This window comes from Python bivittatus, unplaced genomic scaffold, assembly GCF_059951505.1.
Source record: "Python bivittatus isolate LINGU-HERP-01145 unplaced genomic scaffold, Pbiv_v1 ctg000590_np1212, whole genome shotgun sequence".
In the NCBI taxonomy this organism is placed as follows: domain Eukaryota; kingdom Metazoa; phylum Chordata; class Lepidosauria; order Squamata; family Pythonidae; genus Python; species Python bivittatus.
In genome coordinates this window covers 1391622-1416738 of record NW_028277086.1, presented here as the reverse complement: position 1 = coordinate 1416738, position 25117 = coordinate 1391622, and the positions used below count along the sequence as shown (strand labels likewise).

The 25117-nt window shown below is 55.0% G+C and overlaps 1 protein-coding gene across 3 annotated transcripts; it reads right to left on the bottom strand.

The window, feature by feature from the left end:
• Nucleotides 1-3: 3 nt before the first annotated feature.
• TONSL (tonsoku like, DNA repair protein) lies at nucleotides 4-23900 on the bottom strand. 3 transcript variants are annotated; one of them, XM_088148820.1, is made up of 27 exons: nucleotides 23681-23900; nucleotides 22808-22903; nucleotides 22198-22340; nucleotides 18755-18938; nucleotides 18444-18573; nucleotides 17323-17494; nucleotides 16135-16249; nucleotides 15893-16041; nucleotides 14975-15127; nucleotides 14702-14827; nucleotides 13788-13980; nucleotides 12907-12968; nucleotides 12687-12776; nucleotides 11762-11834; nucleotides 11473-11636; nucleotides 10932-11055; nucleotides 9603-10267; nucleotides 9446-9516; nucleotides 7794-7950; nucleotides 6697-6775; nucleotides 5305-5606; nucleotides 3988-4159; nucleotides 2693-2788; nucleotides 2041-2219; nucleotides 1834-1907; nucleotides 1178-1311; nucleotides 4-690 (listed from the first exon to the last, which is right to left on the bottom strand). In XM_088148820.1, exons 1-27 carry the CDS (start codon nucleotides 23709-23711, stop codon nucleotides 485-487), a joined length of 4140 nt encoding a protein of 1379 aa, XP_088004946.1. In that variant the 5' UTR covers nucleotides 23712-23900; the 3' UTR covers nucleotides 4-484. The 3 variants fall into 3 exon arrangements, with proteins under 3 accessions (XP_088004946.1, XP_088004945.1, XP_088004947.1); XM_088148819.1 differs by lacking the exon at nucleotides 2693-2788 and having other exon boundaries at nucleotides 23681-23787; XM_088148821.1 differs by lacking the exon at nucleotides 4-690 and having other exon boundaries at nucleotides 2054-2219; nucleotides 23681-23788.
• Nucleotides 23901-25117: the final 1217 nt, after the last annotated feature.

Sequence of the window (25117 nt, the reverse complement as noted above, 5' to 3'; positions counted from 1 at the left end):
CCGTAGCATCTATCAGATTTATTCAGAGATGGTTCACCATTCCTTCCTCAAGGCCGCACATAAGCTTTCGCCTCCACCTCCCCACCCCCTGCTTAAACAGGGAAGGCCTGCAGCCCTTCCTGTCTCTGCTTACTGCCAGCGCAAGAAAAGCCCCGGCCTTCAATAAATATGGGACAGTTCAAAGCAAGGGGACAGTATTACAAGAATTATTAGTTAAAAGCAGCAGCTTTGTCCACGGAGAAGACGGGGGTGCTTTTTCTCCCAACCAAACTCTCTCTGCAGGCACAAAGTTCTCAGTCACACAAGTCAGCGTCACATCCATCCACAGCTATAATGGCTTGTCTTTAACTCATTGGCTGTCTTGAGTTTGTTGTGCTGCTACTCGCTTTCAACTGAGAATCATCCGTACTGGTCCTGTGGAGGGCGGTAGCGGTACGCAGCCACGTCCCCAACTCCTCGGTCCTTGATGGGCTGACCTCCATCTTCAGGGTGCCTGTGCTGCAGACTGGTAGAACAGCTTGTGGTGACGTGTGACAGAGTGACGGGAGGTGTTGGCTGGGCTGGGCCACAGTTCAGCGGCCTCCCACTGATCGCTTCTGCTTAGTTGCCGACTGCAGAGTTGCAGCTGACGCACCAGGGAGGACAGCTTTGTCCATGTGATCTTCTCCAGGGGTCCACGGACAGAGCAGCCTAGGAAAGGGGGGCGGGGAAGCCTGTTGGTTGTGACTCAGCATCACCCGGGAACTTCCCTCTTGAGCCCAGGCATCCTCCTCCTTGTTAAGCAGCAAAGGGGGCTGTGATGGGGAACTTTTGTATAAAATACTATCAGAGCCCTTCAGAGAGAAGCAGGGCCTTGTGAAGTAACTCCAGAAGCCAGCTGGTGACACAGAAAAACTGGTCTGGGGGAAAGCTGCTCTCCTGAGCACCGCTCCTAGAAGGAACCGAAGCGTATTTGGGCAGGGAAACAACATGGGGTACGGAAGAGGTGCAGGCCGCACTGCTTCATTTTCTGTGAATGGCAGAGTAGATACACGGGCTGGAGTTGCCCAACGTGCTAAACACACACACGTGACAGGGCAGCCTGACATGATACCCTGGTTCAGGTGACAATGGCCGGGTCCCCAGCTGCAGCCTTCGACCATTAGGGGAACAGAGTAGAAAACCATGACAAGCTCACCAGCCAGGCTAAGGAACTGGAGGCCCTGCTTTCTCTCCTCCAGGGCGAGTAACAGCGTCCGGAGACCAACAATGCCGACTGCAGGGTTTGTGGACAAGTCCAGCGAGACTAAGGACAGGCATGTGGGGAGGCTCCTGCAGGGAGAGCAAACTGAGCAGTGGATGTGCTCGGAAGGCAGCCTGTTCCTTCAAGGCAGCTGGAACACCCATCACAAGGCCTGGTCCAGCTGAAATGCTCCCTGGGCTCTGGCCTTGAAAAGGGAGGGGCCCGCAGAGCATTTGGCCAGGCTCCCTGGACCCACAACTCCAGTCCCACCAACCTGCATCGCTCTACTGGGAAGGAGGCCCCACCTCCTCCCATCTACCTCGCAGACAAGGCAAGGAGGACTCTCTTGCTTTTGTCCCAGCTGTTGGGAGGAGTCACCCCCTCGTTTTCGGAAGCACCATCTCCCACTGGATTGCAATGAGAAGAACTAAAGGCGTGGCAGAACAGAAGGGGGCCCACCATTGCCTCAAAGACAGCCTGGCTTCTGCCCAAAGATGGCCTCTATGACCATCAAAGGTTTCAAAGCCAAGGATGCCATGGGCTCGTTTCTAGAGAGCTCCCTTTTCGGCAACCCCCCCCACCCTAAAACTGAGCAACAGCGGCCTTCCTACCTAGCTAGCTCTGAAACGTCGCTGTCGTTGAGGTGATTCCCAGAGAATCCCAGGTGGGTAAGAACGCAGCCTTCCTGTCCAGAGAAGGATCAAGATATAGAATTGAGACTGGGGGTCATGTGTGTTCTATCTTCTCCCCATCCCAAAATTCTGCAGCAAAGACAGCCCACTGCTTCAGCAGCCCCCTGGCAACCAGAGAGCACAAACCTGCGCCAGATACCTGACCACTGCATCCCTCAGCTGCGGCTGGTCCCCCGCCCTGGGCTCCACTGAGCCGATCTCGAGGTGGGTGAGCGATTCACAGGGCAGGCTTTTCAGCAGCACCCCAAGGCCACGGGAACCCAGTGCATTGTGGGACAGAGTCAGTCGCTTGAGGTGCACAGCTCCTGCAAGGAACAGAAGGGAGATGGAACATCTCCAGATGTTTGAGGGGCGAGAGCATCGCTCACAGCTAGGAGAACAAGGGAGGTCAGTAGGGTGCCAAAGGCCAGTCCTCCAAGGGCCACAGAAGGAGAAGTACTCACATCATTGCTGGACCTTTTAGCTTCTGGAGGGGCTTATCTGGGTTTGTCACCTGGGATTGTTCTGTTGTATGAAGGAGGTAAGGCTGTGCAGGTGCTAAAAGGGTTCTGAACTTGGGGACAAGCTGGGGGAGGGCAAATCAACAGAAAGGAGACATGCTGGGGTAGCAATCACACAACCACCTTTACTAACTCAATCGTTGGCCCAGGAGCTCCATTCACACAACATCTAAGTTTGGTTAGTTTCTGCGGGTCTTAGTGCTTTTGTTTAATCATTTGGTTAGTTTCCAGTTCTCAGCAGTTTGTGAGGACATAGAAAAATGACTTATTCTGATCACCAGCTGCACTGTGCCAATGCTGTTTGCATGAAGCAAGTCTCAGATCCATGCAGTGCTTCATCTGAGAGCACGATGGGGGCTCCAATTTCCTCCCAGCTGGATTAAGGAAAATAGAGGATGCTGTCACGGGAAGCTGACCCCAGGCAGCCAGGCAGAAGACTCAGCAAGTAGAGCTTCAGCTGAGGCAGCCCAAAGGAATCACACGCTCAGCTGGGACAGAGCATTTCCTCTTTCTCTGGTGCTCAGCTCACCTGCAGAGCCCCAAATGGCCTCAGACCCCAACAGCATCTGCACCAGACTGAACTTTTACAATGGAGGAATGGAGCGTGAAGGTGGCAGAACTTGCAGAAATGGCTACATTGACTTGTTTGATTAGGGAAGGAACAACAGCTACTTTTATAAAAGACTGGAAACCCTTTATGGACTTTTTGCTGAAAATGGGAAAAAAAGAAGAGTGATTTCTGGATTTACCGATTAATAAGGGTTGAATATGGGGAGAAGGGAACCGTGTCATATAATTTAGAAGGGGGGAAAACGGTCTCATGTATGTCTATAACTGCTGTAGAGAAGACTGGAATTCGCTTCATTAAGTATTTTTTGTTCTTTTTCTTTCTCTTTGCTTTCTATTGTTTTCAACACTTTTTTTCTTTCTTACCATTTTTCTATCTAGTTTTGTGTTTAGCTTTTAACTCGATAAAAACCTTCTTTAATAAAAACTATATGTTAAAAAAAACAAAACACCAGACTTAACTTTTACAGGACGCCAGCATTGGAAGCTGGCGCGTGCTGGATTGCTGTTTTCCTGCCTTGACTTCCCCTTTGGTTTATACACTAGTTTGGTGTAATGTATATGGGTACAGTGTGTGACTGTGAACCAACCGGAGACCGAAAGAGCAATGCATCATTTATGCTCCTTTATTACTCATTACTCCAGTATGGCAGAGTGCATAAGCTGCCGAACTAAAGCCAGGATGTGCAGTCCAAGTCCACCCTCAACCGCAGACGATCGCTGGGTAACGCTGGTTGCATCACACTCTCAGCTAAAGCTACCTGTCAGGGTGGGGGTTGTGGGGAAAAACTGGAGTAGAACTCTTGATGCGTGATACAAGTTTAAGAAAGATGTTTAGGGATGACTGTACCACATCCTGCCTCTAGAAAGAAGGGTTCCTGCCACCATTACAGTTTTGGAGCTTCTCTCTTTTGGTGAGCGAGGGCCCTCCTCCAGCAAACCCCCCTTGACTCTGAAGACCTCCCATCACCCCTGATCTTTCAGCATCCAGAACTCCCCCTCTCACCTTTCAAGGCGTTGGCCAGCAGGAGGTAGTGGGGCTCCGGGAAGGTGGAGCCAAGGCCGCAGGCTTGCAATCGAAGTGTGCTCAGAACAGGGCAAGCCTGAACCAGCGAGGCCAGAGCCTGGGAGCTGCTGTCACCCAGCGGGTTCAAGCTGAGATCCAACTCTTCCAAGTTCTGGAACAATGAAGGCGGGAGGAGGGAGTGAAGGGAGAGCCAAGCACTTGCCAGGGATTTGAGGGTCAGGAAAGATAATCTGATGCCCCAAACAGTACCTTAACTGATCCCCCTTGACCTATCCATCTGAAGCTACAAACACCCTGTCCAGTTCTGAGGGATTATTAAAACAACGATCATCCTGAGGGCACCAGGAGATTGCCAACTATCTCCGAGTTAGTGGAATGCAGGGCAGACTACAGGCCCTAGCTTGAGCAGAACGGCATGAGGTAGCCCAGTAGTAAAGCTGGGCTCTGGCTGCACTTGTGGCATCTTGGCCCAAAAGCGCCCAAGCTGGCTGGTACTGTCCTTACAGTTAGCAGGAAATGCTGAGCGTGACATGTCACGAGTGAGGCTAAGGCCAGCGACCCAGCCTACCCCTTCTCTGCCTTAGTAAATAGCTTTATGCGAAAGCCTCAGTGGGCCAAAGCCACGATAGGCCGTGGAGGTCGATAACCGGGGACCATCCGGTGGTGACTGTGGCATATGGCAGAGCTGGGAAATTTGGAAACGTGCCAACGGGGAGAAAGACCGTCAGCGGTGCGTGGGAGGAATGCAGGCTGAAACTTAAAGGGTAGGTTGAAAGTAGTAGGAATGGGGGCTTCAGAAGGACATGTGGTCAAACAAAAAGAGAAAGAGTGAAAAACGAAGGCAGATTTTAATACAAAACTAAGGACCTCGTATGAAAGTAGAAGATGCGACGATGGCTGAATGCAAATCAAATTGCAGAATGAATATATGAAGGAAAAGCAACTGAGCTAAGAGGAAGGGAAGACCGAGAAAGTCGTGGTTGCGAGGAGTTGAGCTCCTCAAAAAAAGGGGGGCCAGGACAAAAAGCAACGTATGAAGTGGTGGGTGGATGTAGTGGAAAGGAGGAAAGAGACAGAGAGGCAGAGGGAAAGGGGTTGGTGTAAAATGGTTTTAGCTAATTCCTTTCCTCCTCTCATAATGCCTCGGCTTCCTATTTCTTACTCCCTTTCTGTACTTAGCACCACAGTGCTTACCCCCAAAAGAAACATAAGTATTTATGAATGGATCGTTTTGAATTAAATGTATAGTGCACTTTTCTTCCCACACAGCACTCAAGGCAGGGCATAAACGTCTACCTGGAAGGTAAATGAACCGGCAAGGCCTGCAGCCAGCCTGCGTACACCGTCGGGGCCCAGCTGGTTGGCCGAGAGATCCAGCAGCTTCAGCCCAGGGATGGTACTCAGGGTGGCCTGGAGCTCTTCAGCAGAGTCGTCACCCAGGCCGGTTCCAGAGAGGCACAGCTGGCGGACGGAAGTTTGCAGCTTGAGCGCCCACAGGAGAGGGCCCAGGTGCTGGTGACGCAAAGCCATGCCAGAGACACGGAAGGATAAACCCGATTCCTGCCATTCCAATAGCTTCACAAGTAACGGATGCTCTCCTGCAGGTCAGAGGGTGAAAAAAGGAACCCAGGCCAGAATAGCAGCTTGCGGGAAGGAAAAGCAGATGTGGAAAAATAAAATGGGCTTCTACCACGTGCGCACACCATGGCTTAATTATGTTTTTTCATTAAACCACAGCTTATTGTGGTTTGCAAGCCAGGCCACTCTCTGCTCACGGAGAAGCTTTACTTTGCAGTAGCTCTCATAACAGGCAGCTCTAAAGATCATTCAAGCACAGGTACAACCGATCTGCGGGCTCGCCCCCTCTGCTACGGTGACCCTACGAGGGCCGCCTGGCTTCATCCCGGAGCAAGCCCAACTCCCCCTCCGCGTGGCTAAATAGCAAGGGAAGAGTTCGCTGGAGGCTTTTGTGCTTGGAATTTCCCGGGAGTGGCGGCAGCAGCTGCCCATGGGGAGGGAAAGGGCCCCAGCCCCACTGCAAGCTGCAGGAGGAAACGTTCCAGGATGCCAGCATGAACGCAGAGTAAGCCACGCTTCTATTGAGGAGCTAGCATTCGATTTTATTCCGTATGTGCTCAAGCCCAGCTTGATTTCTTTCCAAGACAGCCCTGCTCAGAAGCCCAGCCTTCCCTCTGAAGGGGCTATCCCTCACTCCTTTGCGTCCAGACTTCTGCACCAAGTCCATTTCTTTAAGCCCAGCGTTCATCCTTTTTTCCCTTTGCTGTTGCGTGTTCCTAACAACCTTTAAATGCTATTTTGAACAAAGGCTTTTGGTGCCAATTTGTGCCTTGGCGGCTGTAATCCGCCAGCGGGCCTCGGGAGACCCAGACCTTTGAAGACAAAAGCTGCTCTTGTCCTTCTCCAGCAGCAGAGACCGGGAGCCGTTTCCCTTCTCTTGGCCCTGTTCCCGCGAGCCCAGCCGAAGGGAAGGAAAGCAGGGGGTGCCTGCAAATGCCAGTCAGAGGCAGCCCCAGCAGCAGCTGTGCCACCTGGGGATGCGCTGACTGGGCAGGGCAGGGCAGGGCAGGGCAGGGCAGGGCAGGGCAGGGCAGGGCAGGGCAGGGCAGGGCAGGGCAGGGCAGGCCTGGTAGGGGGTGAGCTCCACGCAGCAGCAGACCGGACGCTTACCCGCAGCCAGGTTCCGGCAGGCCTTGCGGTACCTCTCCACGAGGGGCGGCAGGTCCCAGGACTGCACTTCAGCCAATACCTGAGACAACGAGGGCGGGAAGGTCAGCTGGCCCGGAAGATGAAGGAACAGCCCCCCACCCCGTGCCGGATTCCCCTTGCAAGTCCCTTCGGGCCTCCTTCTCCCCTTCCAGAAGGGCCTTCTGGTCAGAAGCGCAGAGCCTCTGCCTGCTGCCACATCTCACAGCTTATCCCGAGGCTCTCCCGCTGTTCCCATCCCTCTGCCAGCAGTTTCCGTTGGGAGTGAGCAAAAACCACTTTCGATCTCCCTTCCCCAAATTCGCACCCTGCGGTCACAGTGCGTCTCTCCAAGCTACCCGTCTGCCCTGGCTGAACATTTTGGGAACTAACGTTCAGTGCTCCAGAACGTTCCACAGGCTGGGAAGGCTGCTCGAACAATTCCCGTCGCCAAGGGAAGAGAGGAAAAGCACCGCCAGGGGAACCCCAGACCTCTGCAGAGCGCAGGAACGGTGCGCTCAGCCCCGGAGGCCTTGAGCTAGGATTCCTCTGGGCTCTGGAAAGCTTCTGGCTGAAGCCCCCAACCATTTTCCGAGAGAGGGAGAAACCTTGTTCATAAGAAGCCCATAATCCAGGCCACAAGGACAAGCAATCCCAGCGCCCCAGGGAGGTGCGGGAGAAAAAAGGTGCTTTGGGGCAGGGATGGCCACACCTGCTGGCGCCACCTTAAAAAGAAGCCGCATCTTTTCCCAGACTTGCGTGGCCCCAGGAAAACACAGGTTTGAGCTGAGGAGGTGCCAACCAGGTGCTTCAGCGTGGGCATGCTGACCGCTGCGAGTGTGCATTGGCACCCACCCCAAAGCACCTTTTCAGCTTCAGATCTGAGGTGCTGCCTTCCTTACGATACAGGAGAGACTCCCCGGTGCAGGGCCAGAGATGCTGACAAGGGAAGAGCCCCATTTTTTGCCCACTCGGATGTGGCTTCCTCCCTCCCAAGTACTGTAGTTGCCCCAGCCACACCCGCATCCCCGAAGAAACCCTGCCCATGTTCAGTCCCCGCCCCCCCCGCAGCAGCCACTCACCTCCTCGTTGCTCTGCAGGACGTCCACCACGTTGTCTTGAGGAGCCAGGAGAGCGCCCTCCTTCTGCAGGGTCAGGCGAGGCAAGAGCCCGCGGGTCTGATAGTAGCGCTGGGAAGCTTGCTCTGCCAGCCACGAGACCGGACGGGTCTCGCCGTCACTGCAAGGGAAAGGAGGGCGCTGGCAGCCACAGGCTCTCCACCTTCCCCTTTCCCCCTGTTGGAGGAAGCAGCCCCAGCCGCTTCTCCTCTGGGGTCCGCGTAACGGCTTCCTAGCTCCTGCCCCAGATGATATTCAGCAATGCCAAGAGAAAGTGAGGGACCCTGCAGCCCTCCTTCCTGGGGAATCTCGGATAGCTCCCCACATTCAAGACTCATAAATGCAAAATACAGGTTGTCCTCATTTAGCAACCACAACTCCATTGTTAAGCAAAGCAGTCGCTAAGTGAAACCACAACCATGCTTGTGATTTTATTTCAGCTTTCCTTTGCTTTACAGACCTGTGAATGTCATAAATGCAAGGGTTGGTCGCAAAATTACTTTTTCATCACCGTCATGACTGCAAATGGTTGCTAAATGAGGCAGTTGCTAAATGAGGACTACCTATACAACTAAAATCTTATTCTGTCCTTGTGAAAATAACGTTCCTGAAGGCCAGATATTCTGAGCCAGATCGCCAAACTGGACTGTGCTGCATAGCTATCAACAGCAGAGCAAAACGGGTTTACTGCAAAACGTTCAGGGCAATAGTGGCTAATAATTGCATTTATGATGCTAAAGTATGTGATAGCGAATAGGAAATATTTGACTAAAGCAGAATTCCGAGCAGTTCTTGGCAAAAGAGTCCAGATACTGATGTTCAAAGGAAGGAAGTCTAGTTGCAAGTTAGCCCACCTAACTCACTCCCTGCCAGGTGTGCTGGACTACACTTCCCATAATTCTCATCTAGCACGCCTCCCACGACATCAAGGTGAGGAAAAAGGTCCTGTTTATGAAACCAAGAAAGAATGAGGAATATAGGAAGGCTGATGAGGGAGGCAACTATATATAACCTGGAGCTTCAAGAGATGCCTTCTGCCTTATCAACATTTGCAGGCTCTCAAGACTGTGGGATGTCACAAATCCGTACCCAGAGACTCAGAGTGGAAAAAGGCTGCCCTCATTCTGGCTTCTTTTCTCCTTTGGGACAACCAGGAAGAATTTGGAGGAAAAAAAGTAAAGAAACTAAAAAACCCTGGGAACGAGTTTTCCATGTTTGTCTTTCTTACAGTATTTTAGCATTATTATTTTTTTTAAAAGCACATCAATGCAGCTGCTATCACATCCCCCTTCAAAGATGCATTATTCTCTTTTACTTGGAGATTCAGGCACAAGCCCAAATGCAAAAAAGTCAGGAGAGCAGCCACAACGGTGCGCCTGAAGCTCTGCCTGTTTTCTATGGGTGTCTTGCACCAACTTCTTTGACCCCACCCGCAGACAGTACTTGAGGCTGGGGACAAGTAAGCAGCAGCAGCGGGCTTTACGGACTTGAGGCGCTGGTGGGAGGCCAGCGGGAAGGCGGGGCGGGACGGGGCGGACTTCAGACTGACCCAGCACGGGCAGTCGCGCAGTCAGGGAGGAAGCTACGAGCCCCGCGGCCAGCCAGACCCCTCTTACCTTTGTGGCACGGGAATAAGGAAGACGCTGTCCTGCACCCGGACACGCACCCGGACAGGCGGCGAGGGCAGCTGCCGAGAGAGGGGAGAGGGAGGCTGAGGAACCCGCTCAGGGACCTGCCCTGCTCAGGACAGCTGGCTCAGCCCTGAAAACTCACCTGCGTTACCCCTGACGGTGGGCCTTCTTCATCCCCCATCGGACTGCTGGCAGCTGCTTCCAGAGGGCTGTGGGCCTCAGCAGCAGGCTCTGGTCTTTGTGCCATGCCAGCCCCTCGGCTCCTCCCCAGCAGGGTCCGGTCTACGATCTGGGTGAGGCGACTCTGTCGGACGCGTCTCCTCCTCTTCCTGGTGGCCTCCCCTTCGTTCCTGGGCACCGGGCATGGCCCCAACTCAGAGCCCCAGGCTTCTGCTGGGCTCCGGCGGCTCCTTTTGCGGGAGCCCGCGCTCGGCCCCAGGTCGTCCTCCAGCCAGTTGTCCCCCACGTACTCCTGCAAGGGGATCAGGGCTGGCCTGGAGGGGGCCTTGTTGCGCTCTGGGCTCAGAGGGAGGTGGAAGTGGGCACTACCCACCCCAAGCACGGCGACCTGATATTCTGCAGGGGCAGCTAGCCCTGCCTCCCCCGCCAGCGCCTGGTCAAGCAGCCGCTGCCTCTTCTTGACCGGCCGTAGCGGAGCCATGCAGTCCTCCTCTGCTTCCCGATGGCTGTGCCCAGTGCCGTGGGGTTCTAGAGCTGAGCCCGGAGGACAGGGTGCCTGGTGCTCTGAGAGCTCTGCGTCAAAGAGCTGGCTGGCCGGCTCTCCTCGGGGGGGCTGGGGCCTGGAGCCTGCAAGGGGCTCAAGAGCAGAAGAGCCCTGAGTTGGCTCAGGCCCATGGGCCCCCAGTCCGGCCTTCCGGCCCCCCAGCTGCCTGGCAGACGCCGCTGGGAAGCTCTGGCGGCAATGGCATTCTTCCACTGCTGCTCCTCAGCAGCTCCTCATTTGGGGGGCTCCCTATCTTTTGGGGGGAGCAAGGTCGTGAAAACTAGGAGCCGTGCTCGCGTGTTCATGTTGTCTTCCCCTTGCATTGCTAGAACAAATCGAGCCGGAGGCTCCTCGACCCCAATTGGGTTCTGCAGCTTAAAATGGCTTCCCACGGGCCTGAGCCCTCCTTAGCCCCATTCTACAGGCCAGAAGGTTAAGCAAGAACTGGAGGCCATGGAAACTCCTGGGCATGTCACTCTGTGCTTGTGCAGGGGGCGCCCTTCACCAGGGGGAGCCCCTGAACTGCGCATGGCAGAGGCAGGGAGCCCCCCCCACCAGAGTTCCTCCGGCTGAGACTGTGTGCACAGAAGCAAATCAAAGTGCCGGGATTCTCCTCTCTTGTTCGGCTGCCAGCTCTTCCCACTGGCACAGCAGGGACCCCAGCAAGGCTTCCAAGGGGCTACCCTTGGACCACATCCCACCCCTGACCAAGTCTGGCTCCTGGCCGCCCCCTCTGTGGAGTCTCACCTTGGCCTGCCATGGTCTTCCGGAGCAAGCTCTCCATGGCTTTGCAACACTCCCGGGTTTCCTGGTCCAGATCCTTTCCATAGAGCTGCATCCAGGCTTGGAGGGTGCCCAAGGGGCTCAGGCCCTAAGGTAGCAGAATCGCACAGAAGTTACTCTCCCATGTCGTGCAAAGGCCCGCCCGAACCGGCCTTCCCTCCCCATCGAGCTGTAGATCTAAAATGGCTTCTGGAGGGACTGGCCTGCCCAAAGAATGAGACCTCCAAGGGGGCTGCGCATCCGCTTGCTGGGAGCAGAAGAAGGTCCCCACCCCTCACCTTCCAGGGGCTTTTGGCTCCAGGAGGCTTCAAGAACAGCAAAGGGCAGGGGCCGTGGTGAGAAGAGCCTCCTGCAGGCCCTGGCGGGGAGGAGTCGCCATCCTCTAAAACTCCCAGACTGCCCAGCCGCCCAGATGACGTCACACCGGCTGCTCCCCCCGCCCAGGCTCGCCTGCCGCTGCACACCACCCGCTTGGGGCCAAGAGCGCCTCCCAGCGCCTCCTCACCATGGCGTTGCGCAGCAGCACCGAGGCGCCTCTCTGGATCAGGAGCTCAGCCACGTCAAAGTGGCCGCAATTGAGGGCATCGTGCAGCGGGGTGATGCCGTCACAGCCAGGCCCCCCGGGGTCATCGATGGCGGCGCCGTGGTCCAAGAGCAAGCGCACAAGCTCTGGAGGAAGGAAGCCAAGGGTCACGTTCAATATTGTCCTCCAAGCCACACCAAGAGAAGGCCCTGCCCTGAGCCTCCAGGCTTCAGGCCAGCACTTGCACCCCAACTTTCAGCCCAGCGCTTACCTAGATGCCCGTGGTTGCAAGCCTCATGGAGAGGGGTCCATCCACAATAATCCCGAGGGTTGAGAGGGTGCTCCTGACACAGAGAGAGGAAAGAAGGGGTGAAAGAGCCCAAGGGTTTTCCCGTCTGTCTCCCCAGTCCTGGCCCCAACTCTGCTGGGACAGAGAAGCTGAAGAGACCCTGCTGGCTTATCTTGACTGACCTGTCCTTTGTGAATTTATCCAATCCCTGTTTAAAACCCTCTAAGGTAATGGCCATTGCATCATGTAGCAATGAGTACCACTGATCAGTTGCATATTCTGGGGAAAATTGCTTCTTTTTGTCTCTCCTAAATCTCCTTCCAATCAGGTTCATGGAACGACCCCTAGTCCTAGGGCCTGTCCACTTCCTCCCCGCTGTGCATGACTTGTACACCTCAACCATGCTCTTTCCCACCCCAGCCCGGTCATCGTTTTTTCAAGCAAGAGTTCCCAATATTCAAGGCTTTGGGAAGACATTCAAACCCTCTGATCATTTTAATAGTCCTCTTCTGCACTTTATCCAGCTCTATTAGATCCTTTTTCAAATGCAGCAACCAGAACAGTGAGACACATTCTTGATGGGGGCGCACCAGAGAGTTGCGTAAGGGCGCTAAATGTTTCATCTAGTTCCTAGTGATTCCTGGCAGGACATGTGCCTTTTCCACAGCTGCCACCCAGAGTCAAAATCCTTCATTGAGCTCCCCGCTATGACCCCAAGGGCATAGGCTTCATAGAGGAGGAGGAGAGAGAAGATTCTCTGGCCAGAGACAGAAGACCTGGGCTTGAACCAGAACCCCACCAGCCAGGCTGCACCGGAATGGGAACGGCCCCCCTCCCCACCTGCCTCCAGGCACAGGGCTTCCCTCCCTCCTTCCCCGACGATCTTGCCAGCAGGCCCAAGACTTGCCTTCTCCACAAAATACTGTGCTTGCCGCAGATTCCCTTCAATGCAGGCACGGTGCAGCAAAGTCTCACCCTTGTCATTCCGCTGGTTCCACTGAGAAAAGGAAGAGCACCCAAAGGTTTGTTCCTCCCATCCACAGGAAAAAACCAAGCCACCTCCCATCCCACCCCAAGGGCAAGGGATGAAAGGAGGGCTCCGCTCCACATAGAGCTCCTGAGCTGACCTTGTTGATCCTGCGCCGTCCAGGGACTGTTTTGCCATAGCCTTCCATGTCATCCTCTTCATCTGGAAGAGAACCAGGGGGTCAGAGGAAGCACGGGGAGTTCAAAGTCACAGCCCAGGCAGCAGAGCCTCCTGGACCTGTTGGGTGGGCCACCAGAGGGCTCGATGTGCTCACGGGGCGAGACCCTCTCCAATCTGCCCTCCTCTCCATCCTAAAAGCAACCCCTGCAAACTCAGTTCCAAAAATGTTGGTGTCTCTGTGTTGTATAAAGTCCTTCCTTCTAACTTTATCCTGCTCCCCGGGGGCTTAGTAGCTGCAAACCGTCTTGCAGCTGCATTCCAGACAAAGTATTTCAAAGCAATTACACCAAGAGGGTTGCAGCAGTCCAGCGGGGAGGTAAACAAGGCCTGTTTGATTGCTCCCCACTCTGGCACTTCCAGGAACAGGTGCAGCTGGTGCAATGCTGTTGGCGTGGAAACTCATTCCTGACTTCCTCAAACCTGGGCACCCAAGTCAAGGACTGACCTCAAGAACACACCCAGATGCAGGGCTGCCATTTTAGCGGTGGAAGCTCCTCCCCGGCACCGGCTGGTCCCTGATCTGCCTTTTGACTGACCAGGAAGAGCCTGGGCTAACCTGGATTAAGGTGGCAACCTCACTGCCACCATCATTCCTGCCCCCCATCTTCTGCAGGAACTCACAAATGTTGAGTGACACTTTCACAAGTCTGGAAGATGGCTGTCCACCCTTTGACCAACTTCTCTCCTCTCCTCCGCAAGGAATGGCGAGACCTAAAAACTGGACTCCGCGCTTGTCCAGGGCCAGCAGGGTCAGAACCCACTGCCACCTCCATCTTCTCCCACATCACCCAAGATACTCACCACTGTCGGAGAGCTCCAAGTCGCTTGCTTCCAAGGGTTCGCCGTTCTGCAGCTCCTCTTCCTCACTGCTCTCCCCATCTGAGTGCCAGCCCTGCGAGGCACAGAGCGCCTGCAGCCTGGCTAATGTGTCTGCTGCCGCTGCCAGGCAACCACACCTCTGCTGAGAGGCATGGAAGTGCCGCAGGATCTGATGCTGGCAAACGGTTATCAGTGTGATCATCAGCTCATTTTGCAGATCAGGACACAACTGTCAACCCCCACCCAGCTGGGCAAGGTCAAGGAAAGAAGACCTATACAGGAAATCAGAAGAAATCCCCCTTTCCAAAGAACAAATTTTATTCAGGGTCAGAAGCTTTTGTGAGCTACATCGTATACGTCCATCCTACATCCACCGTAGATTAACACGGCTCTCCTACAAGGTCTCCAGTCTCCAGGAAAGGGGCTTTAATGCTCCCCGGAGGTGTCTTGGAAACTACAAGAGGAATTTCCCAGCCTCCTCTGCAGTGAGTTCATTAAGGTGGAGTCTCTCCAAATGAACGGAAATGCTTCTTCCAGGTTTCTGGCCAGCCGGGCCAAGTTGCCATTTATAAGATAAGCTACCAATGGATGCTCCTTGATGTTTTACGTCTACCGCCCCATCCCTTCCCCAGCCTCCTCACAATGACGTTATCAACTTTCATGCCTCTGCTTATTTATCTCGCTTGAAACGCGCCCCACCTTCCCACATTTACTTCGTGATCTTTTCCCCCTCAGCCCACCCCTGCCCCCAACCCTTTCAGAGGCCAGCAGAGCAACAGAGGCACCCATCCCTTGGAGAAGTCTTTCAGGCTGTAGCTAGATGCTTCTTAAGGAAGCAGTGGTCCTTTCTGGTTTTTCACTGCCTTCCTTTTGCGATAGGCCCATCCCCTGCTCACCTCCAGCTTGGGGTCGCTGGCCCTCCGTGCATGCTGCAGAGCAGCTTGGAAACAGGGCTCCAACTCCTGGTAACTCTCTCCAGCCTCATCTTTGGTCAAGGCAATGTTCAGCCATGTCTTCCCCTCCTGGTGTGGACATAACAGACCAGGCGTAAGCAGTCTTTTGGCTCAGATTCTCCCTCCCTGATGCCAGTTCAGCTGTGTGAATTTGCTGGGGGAGAGAATGTCCCGCACACATGCCCCTGGTGCCCTCCACCACCTGCCCCCTTTTACCTCCAGGGGATTCCCGCACCGCAGGGCCAGCTCTGCCTGGTAATGCTGCACCGCCCGGGCATGCTCCTTGAGGTCCCCAAAGGTTGCCGCCAAAGAGACGTGAATCACAGCCAGCTCCTGCTCTGGACGCTCCAAGGCCTGGGCATGGCCGAGCTGAAAGAGCACCCAGCGCAGGTTTGGCAAAGGGGCCCGGCCGTCTCCCACAAGGAGACCTGCATCCTGCATCAGCCGGGCTCCCATCACTCTGCCTCACCAAGAGGCTAACATTTCATTATGGCAGAGACATGCGTTAATCCAAGTGCCACCTCCTCTGATATATGCATCTCGCTTCAGTCCAGCCTTTGCAGTAAAGGGACTCAAGATCTAGAGCAGCCGACCAACACTCCAGCACGGCTGCTGTCTTCAGCTGCCAGACTCTGACCGCCTGGACCCATCCCAGAGTTACCCTCTGGGGGAGATGGGTGGCATATAAATTTAAGAATGAATGAATGAATGAATGAATGAATGAATGAATGAATGAATGAATGAATGAATGAATGAATATCTTAGAAGGCCAGGACTGCCTGGCCAGCTCAGCAGCAACTCCAAGGCTGCCCCCTGATCAAGGGAGCAGCAGGGGTTTGATCTGACTCTAAGGGGCACCGGAAGGAGGACAGGCGGCCCAGAGACAAGGGAGATAAAATCCACAGACGCCTTCACAGGCAAAGCCGCAGGAGCTAGTGGTGTGAACTGAGCAGCAGTGGCTTTCTTCCCAACCAACTGTGGATCAAGACAGCTGCTGAGCCCAGCCGGCATACCCGGAGGCTAGCAGGAAGCCAGCTGGCTGGGCAAGAGTCCCGAGGGGGCCTCTCTGGCGGGGGCAGCCAGCCCCTCTTCCACGTGACTTCCCCACAGCCTTTGCCCGCCAATCAACCTCACCTGCTTGTCGTAGGCTTCCACGGCCCGCCGATAGTCCCCTGCCTTGCAGAACAGGTCTCCCAGCTGCTCGCACAGGCCCAGAGCTGCCTGCAGGTTGCCAGCCACCTCTGCGCCTTCCAGGGCTCGCTGCAAGCGGCTCACCTTCGTGGCTGCCGGACAGGAAGAGTCACACCAGCACAGTGAGGCATGGAGCACCCCACCCCAGGGGCCAGAGGCTGGGCCCCCCAAGCGCCGGCACTCACCATAGCGCAGACTGCGGCCAATGCTGTCCCGCTGCTGGGGCTGCCAGGAGCCCAGGAGGTAGGCCTTCTTCAGGGATCGCTTGGCAGCCACGAAGTCCCCCAGGCCCAGCAGCACCTGAGGGTGACCAAGGGCAAGGGTTGGAGACAGCCCCTTCCTCCCCGCCCAGGGCAGGCCAGCAGCACAACTCCCTCCTCAGGCAGGAGACAGGATACAGCTGCCCTCACACCCAGAAGCCTCAGCCACACCATCCCAGCCTTGGAGGGATGGGAGGCCATGAGCAGGCCAGGCACAGAAGGGGGCTTGAGTTGGCTTCCACCCCAAGAGCTTCTAGCCCAGCGAGAAGCGAGGGGAGAAGGCCAGGAGGAAGATGGGAGAGCCAAGAGGCCCCCAAAGCAAGGGGAGGCTTCTGCACAGGGAAGGAGAGCCCCTAGTTCACCCGCAAACACCTTCACCAACAGGACAGAGGAGGGGAGGAGGTCCCTTCGATCTCAAGGACCTCACAGGAAGTCCAGTTTCCTCCCAACCTGCCCTCCCTCAAATCAGAGCAGGAAAAGTACCGGCCCACTAAGCTGCTCTTCCCTAACAGCAATGGCTTGCAATATTTGCTAAAACATGACAATAGCATTTGATTTCCTTGTTGGTATTGCTTGGTTATTCCGCCAGGCACCTGGATTTCTGGAGCCTTGGCTTGGCTACTGTGGATCTGATCAGCAGCAGAATGGCTCACCTGTACAGGTAGCCACCGGTTCACCTTTCCAAAGACCCCACCAAAGAGAGCCTCTCGAACGCCCGCCTTGCATTTTTCCTGCAGAATGGAGGGGCTGCCCCCCCTTTGGTGCTTGTCACTAAGATTGGAGCTGGGCTCAGCCTGGTCCTACTGGCCCAAGCTGAGCCCAGTTCCAATCGTAGCCCAATCTCCCGCACAAGTTTGCTGTGAGAATGAAACCGTGGGCCACCCAGAGTTCTGCTGCAAAGGGTCCACCAGGACTTTAGCCTGGGAGAAGCCTGCTCTGACTGGAGGTGAACGCCTCTTAACGCAAGAGATAGGAATGGGTTCCCTCCCACTCACTCTTGTAAGGTTCCCTCTTTGGTTTAGCCATGCTCGCGCAGAGCAAGAAGACAGGGGACCTCAGAAGACTGAGGGGTGCAGGTGAACCCCCTTCCCCTTCCCAAAGCGCCTCTCTCACCTGGGCAATGCTGGCATAACACTCACTCTCCATGTACTTCTCCTTCATCTTGCAGGCACACTCCCGGGCGCGCTCCAGGCAGCGCATGGCCTTGGAATGCTCCTTCTCCCGCAGGTGGATGTTGCCCAGGTTGAAGTAAGCTCGGAAGAGGTCTTCATGCAGGTGGGCCTGCCTAGGAGGGGGAGGAGACAGTGGGGACTGCAGCAAAGCCCTGCCTGAGGGACCAGGAGACCGACCTGCCCACCCGGGCTCAGGCATCCTCTCCGACTCCAGGAAAAGTGGCCGCGCAACACCAACCAAGAGCTGCTCGCTTCACATTCCACCACGTACGTGGCTTTGGTCTTGGCCACCTGGAGTCAACATGCCCCTGGGCATTGTGCCCCAGCTCATCTCCAGAGCTCAAGGATTAAGAAACCGGGGCATTGGGAGAGACGGACGTCAAGAGGCTGAACGGCCAGCTCCCCAATGCTTCTGCTGGGGCTCAGGGAGCTGCTGCTCACAGCCATTAATGGAGAGCCATTAATGGTCCAGCCAGCAGGGTCAGCTTTCCTAGCTCAAGGCAAGCTAGAGCGGCTTTTTAAAATTCCTTTATTGCCCCTGAATTTCAGTGCCCAGTCTTGAGGGGCTCCAAAGGGTACAAAAAGGGAACCTGGGGTAGTTGTCCTTTCCCAGCTCTTCCAAGCCTGTGACTTCCACTACATTTGGGGTGCTAATCAGGAATGCCACCCTTTTTCCCTTGTTGACAGTCACATATAAGGCAGATAGTCCCCTTCATGCTGGGCTGAGTTGTACCTGCTGGCTCAGGAAAGCATCTGGCAGGGGGCACAAATAAGCACAGGGCACTTGGCTTTGCTGTGCACCCTCAAGGTGTGGAAAGACAGGAGGCCAGGTCCCGGCCCTGAGTCCTCAGCAGAGGGTCATCCAGATTGACTGGCAAAGAGACTGAAATGGCTTTTCCAGCAGCCAGAGCACAGACTTACCCTGCTGCCTCCCCTACCGCCCCCCAACCGCCTTTGGAAGGGTCACTTCTCACCTCCAGCAGACTGCAGATGAAACCCTGGGGGACAGCGAGAGGGAGACACGCCATGGCCCCTTAAGAGAAAACCCAAGCGCTCCCTTACTCTGAGATGTAGATGCTCTTCTTGATGTAGGATGTGCGCATGTCTGAGTTCCTCAGGCTGTCATAGATCAAGCCAAGGTTCAGGTAGAGCCTTGCCCTCATCTCGCTCACCTCCCGCTGTGGCACTTCCCCTGCAAGAAGAAGACAGTTTGCTGTTGACCAGCCGGCTTCCGTCCCCTTCAGGAAGCATCCACCGGGGAAAGGAGGAACATCTAAGCCCCAAAGAGGCTGCTCCACCTTCAGCAGGGGTGAGACACATGTGGTATCCCGTGGGGCACTGCCCCACCTCCCACCTGCCTCGGTCCACGGTACCTTCCAGCTTATCCTCCAGAACAGCCAGGCTCTTCATGAAGGCTCTCTCTGCCTGCTGCAGGGCCTCCCCCGACTGGTCACTCTCGGCCATGAACATGTAGGTACGGCCAATGGTAGCCCAAGCCCTCTGCTGCTCAACGTGATTGGAGAGAGAGCAGGCCAGCTCCAGATGGCGGCGCTGGTGCTGGCAAGAGAGACGGAGAGGAGGCTGACCTCACACAATGCCCTACCCTTGTTCATCTGAACCTCCCATTTGCTGGGCTCGCCATTAAATAACCAAGCAGGCTGCTCTTCCACAACATACTAAGCCACAAAAAAAAACTAGCCAAGGTGGTTTAACACAAACAAAGTTTTGCATATTGTGCAAATGCAACCCTGTGAGTCTTCAACTGAGCTAGTTAAGCTACAAACACAGCCAGCATCATCCTGACCTGGAAAGAATTAACATCGTGTACGTTTCCACTGGCTTCCAAGTTCAAGCAGGAAGCCCACGTTCTGCTAGAAGAATGTCCAAATGTTGACAAAATCTGTATGCTATCTTGGCTAGGAGGCAGATGGGGGAAAGTTTCAGAGTAGCGAACTAAATTCAGATTTGCTATGCCACCAAGTTTGCAGGGGGACAGTATCACCTCTTCAGCTTTACCCTGCCCCTTAGAGAATAATGCAAACTAAGAAATAATAGAAAAGCACCCACAACATTTATTTTGCTTTTGCTAGACTAAGAAAAATAAAATTAATGAACACTCGGGATTATCATTCAGAGCACTCTCTTCTCCATTTTTACTCACAACACCAGCATGGAAAAGCAGGTTGGGCTGAGAGAGAGTGCCTGGCCCAGAGCCACCCAGCAAATTTTCTCTGCTAGACTCCAGGTGGACTCACACCTGGAATTCCCAGGCCTGCGTTATTAGTGTCCTGGAAGCACCTAAACCCCTGGGCCAGAACAACGTTTGAGAGGAAGCAGAGGACAGGCATCTGCCCTAATCATGGCCACCCCACTAACAGCCTTTTGCACCATGAGAACCAGAAACTTGCCCTTTAACATGCATAAATAAAAGCCAAGAGAAATTATCAGAGAAATTCTCTCATGTTTTGAACGGCCAATGAAGGAGCTCAAATCCAAAACTTCAGATGTCTCTCCACCCACTCGTTTTCCCAGAACAAACTTGCTATACGTGGGGATCCCTTTACAATTCTAAGCCATTGCTATCCTAAACAACTTTTTGGGCCAATATTAAATTATTACGAATCCTCTGAGCTGACTGGCTGCAAGTGTGAATTTGCTCAGAGTAACACTGTGCTGTGCTGCACTGCACTTGTGGCAGACTAGACAAATTGTGCCCAGACTGATCAATTCTGTCCTTACAGCTGACAGGTCACACTGCAGGTAACACAGGTACGATTAAGACCAGTCAAAAAGCATCATAAGAAAGCCTTGATCAACCTTAGCCAAGGTGGGCACAGCAGAGATCAATATCTGTGTGCCTGTCTGGAGACAATCATGGCATATGATTCATTCATTCAGAGTCATTTCACGAGATGGGCGGTGACAAATTTGATGAATGAATGAATGAATGAATGAATGAATGAATGAATGAATGAATGAATGAAATAGAGAAGATCTGTGAGCTGAAAGGCAAGAGGAGTAAATTATATGAATTAAGGAACAAAACTAATAAAAGAAAAACAGATAGGTTACATGTCTGTGAATCCCAGATAAAGGGAGAAAATGTAATAGGACTAAATAAGGGTGGACTGATACATTTGTGGAGTGGCACAGATGTGGATACAGGCAAGGAAGTGAAGGGGTACAGGTAGTCCTTGACTTATGACCACAATTGGGACCAGAGGTTCCATCACTAAGCAATGTGGTTGTTATGTGAGTCACACCTGATTTTATGACTGTTTTTGCTGCAGTCATTAAGCGAATCACTGCAGTCATTAAGCAAATCATGTGGCATTGGGCAAATCTGGCTTCTCCCATTGACTGCTTGTCAGAAGCCCCTTGGGGTGGTCACAAATAGCAATCACATGACACCAGGATGCTGCAACTGTTGTAAATACATGCCGGTTGCCAAGCACCTAAACTTTGATCATGTGACTGCAGGGACACTAGGATGGTCATAAGTGCAAGGACCAGTCATAAATCACTTTCAGCACTGTCGTAACTTTGAATAGTCATTAAATGAATGGTTATAAGTCGAGGACCAGCTGTACTCAATTATCAATAAGAGTACTAAAATATATGTCAGTAAAAATGTATTTTTGTTACCTAAGTTGTTGTGGATGCATATGAAAGTATAGGTTGGTGACACTTTGTTACATTCCACTCAACGGTGATAATGAAAGAACCAGAGAGCTTGAGAACAATTTTGTGTAACATTCTGAACAAAAGTGATCCCAGGAGGAAAAATACTCTGCAGGGTGACATGAATGGATGGGTGGGAAAGAGAAAAAGAAATACAGAAAAAGTGACTGGGCATATGGATACCCAAGAATGAATCAGAATGGCAATTTTTTGATGAGAATCTGCTTACAAAAAGGACTGCTTTGTTCTGAATATGTGACTTAAGTGTTTTCATGCATGCATGCACATGGCAAAGGAATGAATATAAATCTAAAAGGATGTTTGACTTGATGAACGAAGGATTGAGAGAATTAGTGAGAAATCAGGGATGAAAAGTTCTGAATGTGGGAATGACTATTTTTTGGTAGTGTCAAAAGTGGAAGTGGAGGAAAAATGGACATGGAAGACAATTATTCAGAGGAATAGGAATGGAAGTAGAATAACTGCAGGAAGAAAAAGTACAAGTCCTGTATATTAATTGGCATCCCAAAAGAATGACTAGATATTGGACATAAAGAAAATGATGGGAAAACTGCCTGGAACTGAGGAAAAAGAATTATGGCACAGAGCATCGCAAAAGGGTATGGAGTGATTTTGACGGAAATAAGAAATTGTTCTGGAAGTGGGGAAGAGGGATAAACAAGGAGCCTCCAGCAGAGTGAATGGGATTAAAAATCAAAGTGATAAATGACTTGGGATGAAACTGAAAGGAGGGAATACTGGAAGGGATATTTTAGAGATTTCTGTGGAGGTGATAGTGATACACAAGAGTAGAACTGAAGCAAATTCTTTTGGATTCAATTTTTTTTTAATACGAATCTCGTTGGATGAGAACTCACATCATTTGCAGTGAATTTCAGATACAACTATAAGATGCAATAAAAAGTGGGCCTGAAAATTAAAGTGTCAAATTAAGGCAGTTGTGACTGACAGGGAAAATGGAGTAAACAATGACGGGGCATATATATACAGTAAGCAGAACAAACTACGGCGTGAGACGTCTCACGTATTTGGCGCATAACGGCAATCTCCGGAGAATGCTTCCGCTTGCTACTAGTTTGCCGCACTCTCTCACTCCGTCTCCTGGCCTTCCTACCTTCAGGGCAGCTTCGTAGCTCTCCAGCTCAGCCAAGCACTCCCCAATTTTCCGGTGGGCAACAGCACAGCCGATGACGTCGTCAACGCTCTCCAGGAGCTGCAGCTCCAGCCTGTGCTCCTCCAGTGCCTCCTGGAAGCGTCCTGGGGGTGGAAGGGACAGCTGTGAATGGCAGATGGCAAAGGAAGGAACTCCTGTAAATCTACCAGGACGGAGCAGTGGTGGGGAAGAACGGCCACGTCTTAATTTCACTCCTCCGGGAAGCTTTCTGTGGGGTAGCCTGCGCGTAAGACAGGGCGGCCACTGGGGGCTACTGAAGTGAACTGGGAGCAGAGGTGCAAAAGAGCGCAGCCAAGGAGATCCGGAACTTAGGCCTTCCTCCTGCTGACCGTGTCTCTGAAGGCAAAGGCGCCAGCAAGAATTGGAAGCTGGTCAATCCCGCCTCTGCGTTTCCTGCATCTCCCCTTGCAACTTCAGAGAGTTACTGCACGCCGGATTCTCTGTCGCCAGGCTTCCTCCCGAACCAGTGGAGCCGTCTGACGCGACCCGTTAGCAGCAGCTGCTTCTCTGAAGCGCACTTGAGCTGACGGCTTCCCCGTCGGACGCTCACCATGCCGCGCCAAGATCTCCCCCAGCCGGTTGCAGAGGGCAGCTTCTTCCTCCTGGTCCCCCTTCCGCTGGGCCTTCTCCCTGCTCTTCTGGGCCTCTGAAGGGCGGAGGCGGAGGCGGAGGAGGAACGTTAATCTCCGCGCAGGGCCTAAAGGCCAGTCCCCCCAGCACGCCCCCCCGCTCTGCCGGCCTGGCCCAGCACGGCTCCGCTTTGCCCCTCGTCGCGCGTCAGAGCAGTCAGGGGGCCGCCCTGGGGCCGGGGCCGGGGCCGAGGGGCGCCGGGTGATCTCGCCGCGATACTCGCGGAAAGCGCTGGCCGGCTCCCGGCCGGAGCGCGCGGCGGGCCCAGCGCACAGGCGAATTCGGGCCTTTCGCTGCCGGGTCGGAGCGCCCCCGGCTCCCTCCCGGCCGCGGGCCCAGAGCAGCCTCCGGGCACCCTCCGGCGGGCGTGGCGGGGCCCGGCCAGGCCGCTCCGCCCCGCCGCCGATTTAGCCCTCCCGACCGGACGGAGATCCAGAAGGCGTCCCGAAGCTCCCCCTCCCCGGCCGCCTTCCTAGCCCTCCCGGTCAGCCGCTGGAATTACTTCAGGGCTTCAGACCGCTGGGCCGCCCGCCCGCCCGCCCGCCCGCCCCCCCCGGAGACCCCCGCGGCGACCAGAGCTGGGCCGCCCCGCCCGGCCCGGCCCGGCCCGGCCCCGCTCCCTCGCACGCCACCCCGGGCCCGGCTGCGGGACTCCGGGGGCCCCGTGCAGCCACGCGAGGAGACGGGGGCCCGAGGAGGGCGGCGCTCGCGGCCAGCCGCGGGCGGGACGGGGGAGGGATCGGGGCGGCCGCGGGGCACGGGAGCTGCCGCCCGCCCCTCGCGCCCCACTCACGCCGCAGCTCCCGCTCGCTCGCGTCGCCCATCCCGGCGCCTTCCGCCGGCCGCCCGCCGGCCGCCCGAATTCCCGCTCGCCCAGCCGCGCCCTCATTGGCCGCCGGGAAGCCGGCGGCCGCTCGCCATTGGCTGACGGCCACCCAATCGCGGGCGGACTCCGCCTCCGCCCGGGCCACGCCCCTCGCCCGGCGGGGCTGACACGGAGTGAGCTCCGCGCGTGGGGCGAGAGGGCGGGGCGGGGCCGCGCGACCTTCCCCCGCCGCGGCCGCCGCCCCCTGCGGCAGAGGGACTTCGGCCGGACGGCCGCGTTCGCGCTGCCCGCCAGCCCCGTCGACGTCAACTTGGCAGCTTGGAGATGTGCGGACTTCGACTCCCAGGAGCCCCTAGCCAGCGTGCCGGGCTGGGGAACTCTGGGAGCCGAAGTTCACACGTCTTCGAGTCGCCGAGGTTGGGAAGCGCTGGGCTAGCCGTCCGGGGAGAGCGCTCGCCTAAGCCCCCCCCCTTTGTGCCCCTTTCTCCTGCCTGCGACCGTGGCGGGGGCCGGGCCTGCTTCAGCCCGTTGCGGGGCGGGGCGGGGCGGGAGGTCTGCGCTGCGCGGAGGGACGCGCAAGCCCCGCTCGAAACTAGGGAGGCGGGCCGCTTCTCCCACGCCCCCTCCCGGTCTTCCAGCTGTGTTGCGACTCGAACTCCCCCGCTGCATGGGGGGCGCAGGTTTGGGGGCCGCTCTCGGCAAAGCCAGGTCCAGCCCAGCGCGGGGCGCCGGAGGTTCTGCGGCGGCGGTTGGCGCGCATCTTGCCGTCCCCCTGCAGGGAACTGGGGGGGACCCGCGAGTTGCAGAGAGCGCTGGGCCAGGCACCGGTTCCCCATCCCCAGCCGATCCTGAGCTGCCGTTACCCTCGACCGGGGACCAACCCTGAACGCCGTGCCGCCCCATCTTCAGCTCCACCTCTGAAGCTGAAGCTCAGCGGGTCCTCTTCACGTGATTTGCCAGCTTCAAAATTACTGCCCGTCTATACATTTTGCTGTTAAAGGTCTGCTGTAATGCAAATACCTTTGGTGTAAACGAGATGCTAGAACGAAAAAATATTTAGAAACATCGAGTTTCTATTCCAAGCCTCAACCACCCCTCCCCGCTGCCCTGGCCCTTCATTTCGGTAACAGAAAAAAGGGGATGTGCAGACCTGGAATTAAAAAAAGACGACCCAAACATACAAGCACATAGCAGGGCAGTGAAGATATGCCAGTTTCCACCCATGCCCTGATACGGTGTCCCAATTTGCAGGATTTATATATTGCCTTCCACAAATTCTGAGAGTATCCAGGACTACGTGGCCCATTTGGCTGCAACCGTTCTAACATTTAAGGAAGGGGTTTGCAGTGTTCCCCAAGAAACTTCCATGATGCCGTTACCCCGTCTGCTGTTTCCTTTAAGTAA

Coding starts and splice junctions, on each gene's coding strand:
- TONSL (XM_088148820.1), bottom strand. CDS start 23,711: ATGGGCGACGCGAGCGAGCGGGAGCTGCGGC. Junction 12,969..13,787: donor CTTGGAGCTCTCCGACAGTG/GTGAGTATCTTG, acceptor GTTCTCTTCCAG/ATGAAGAGGATGACATGGAA. Junction 1,312..1,833: donor GACGTTTCAGAGCTAGCTAG/GTAGGAAGGCCG, acceptor CTCTCCCTGCAG/GAGCCTCCCCACATGCCTGT.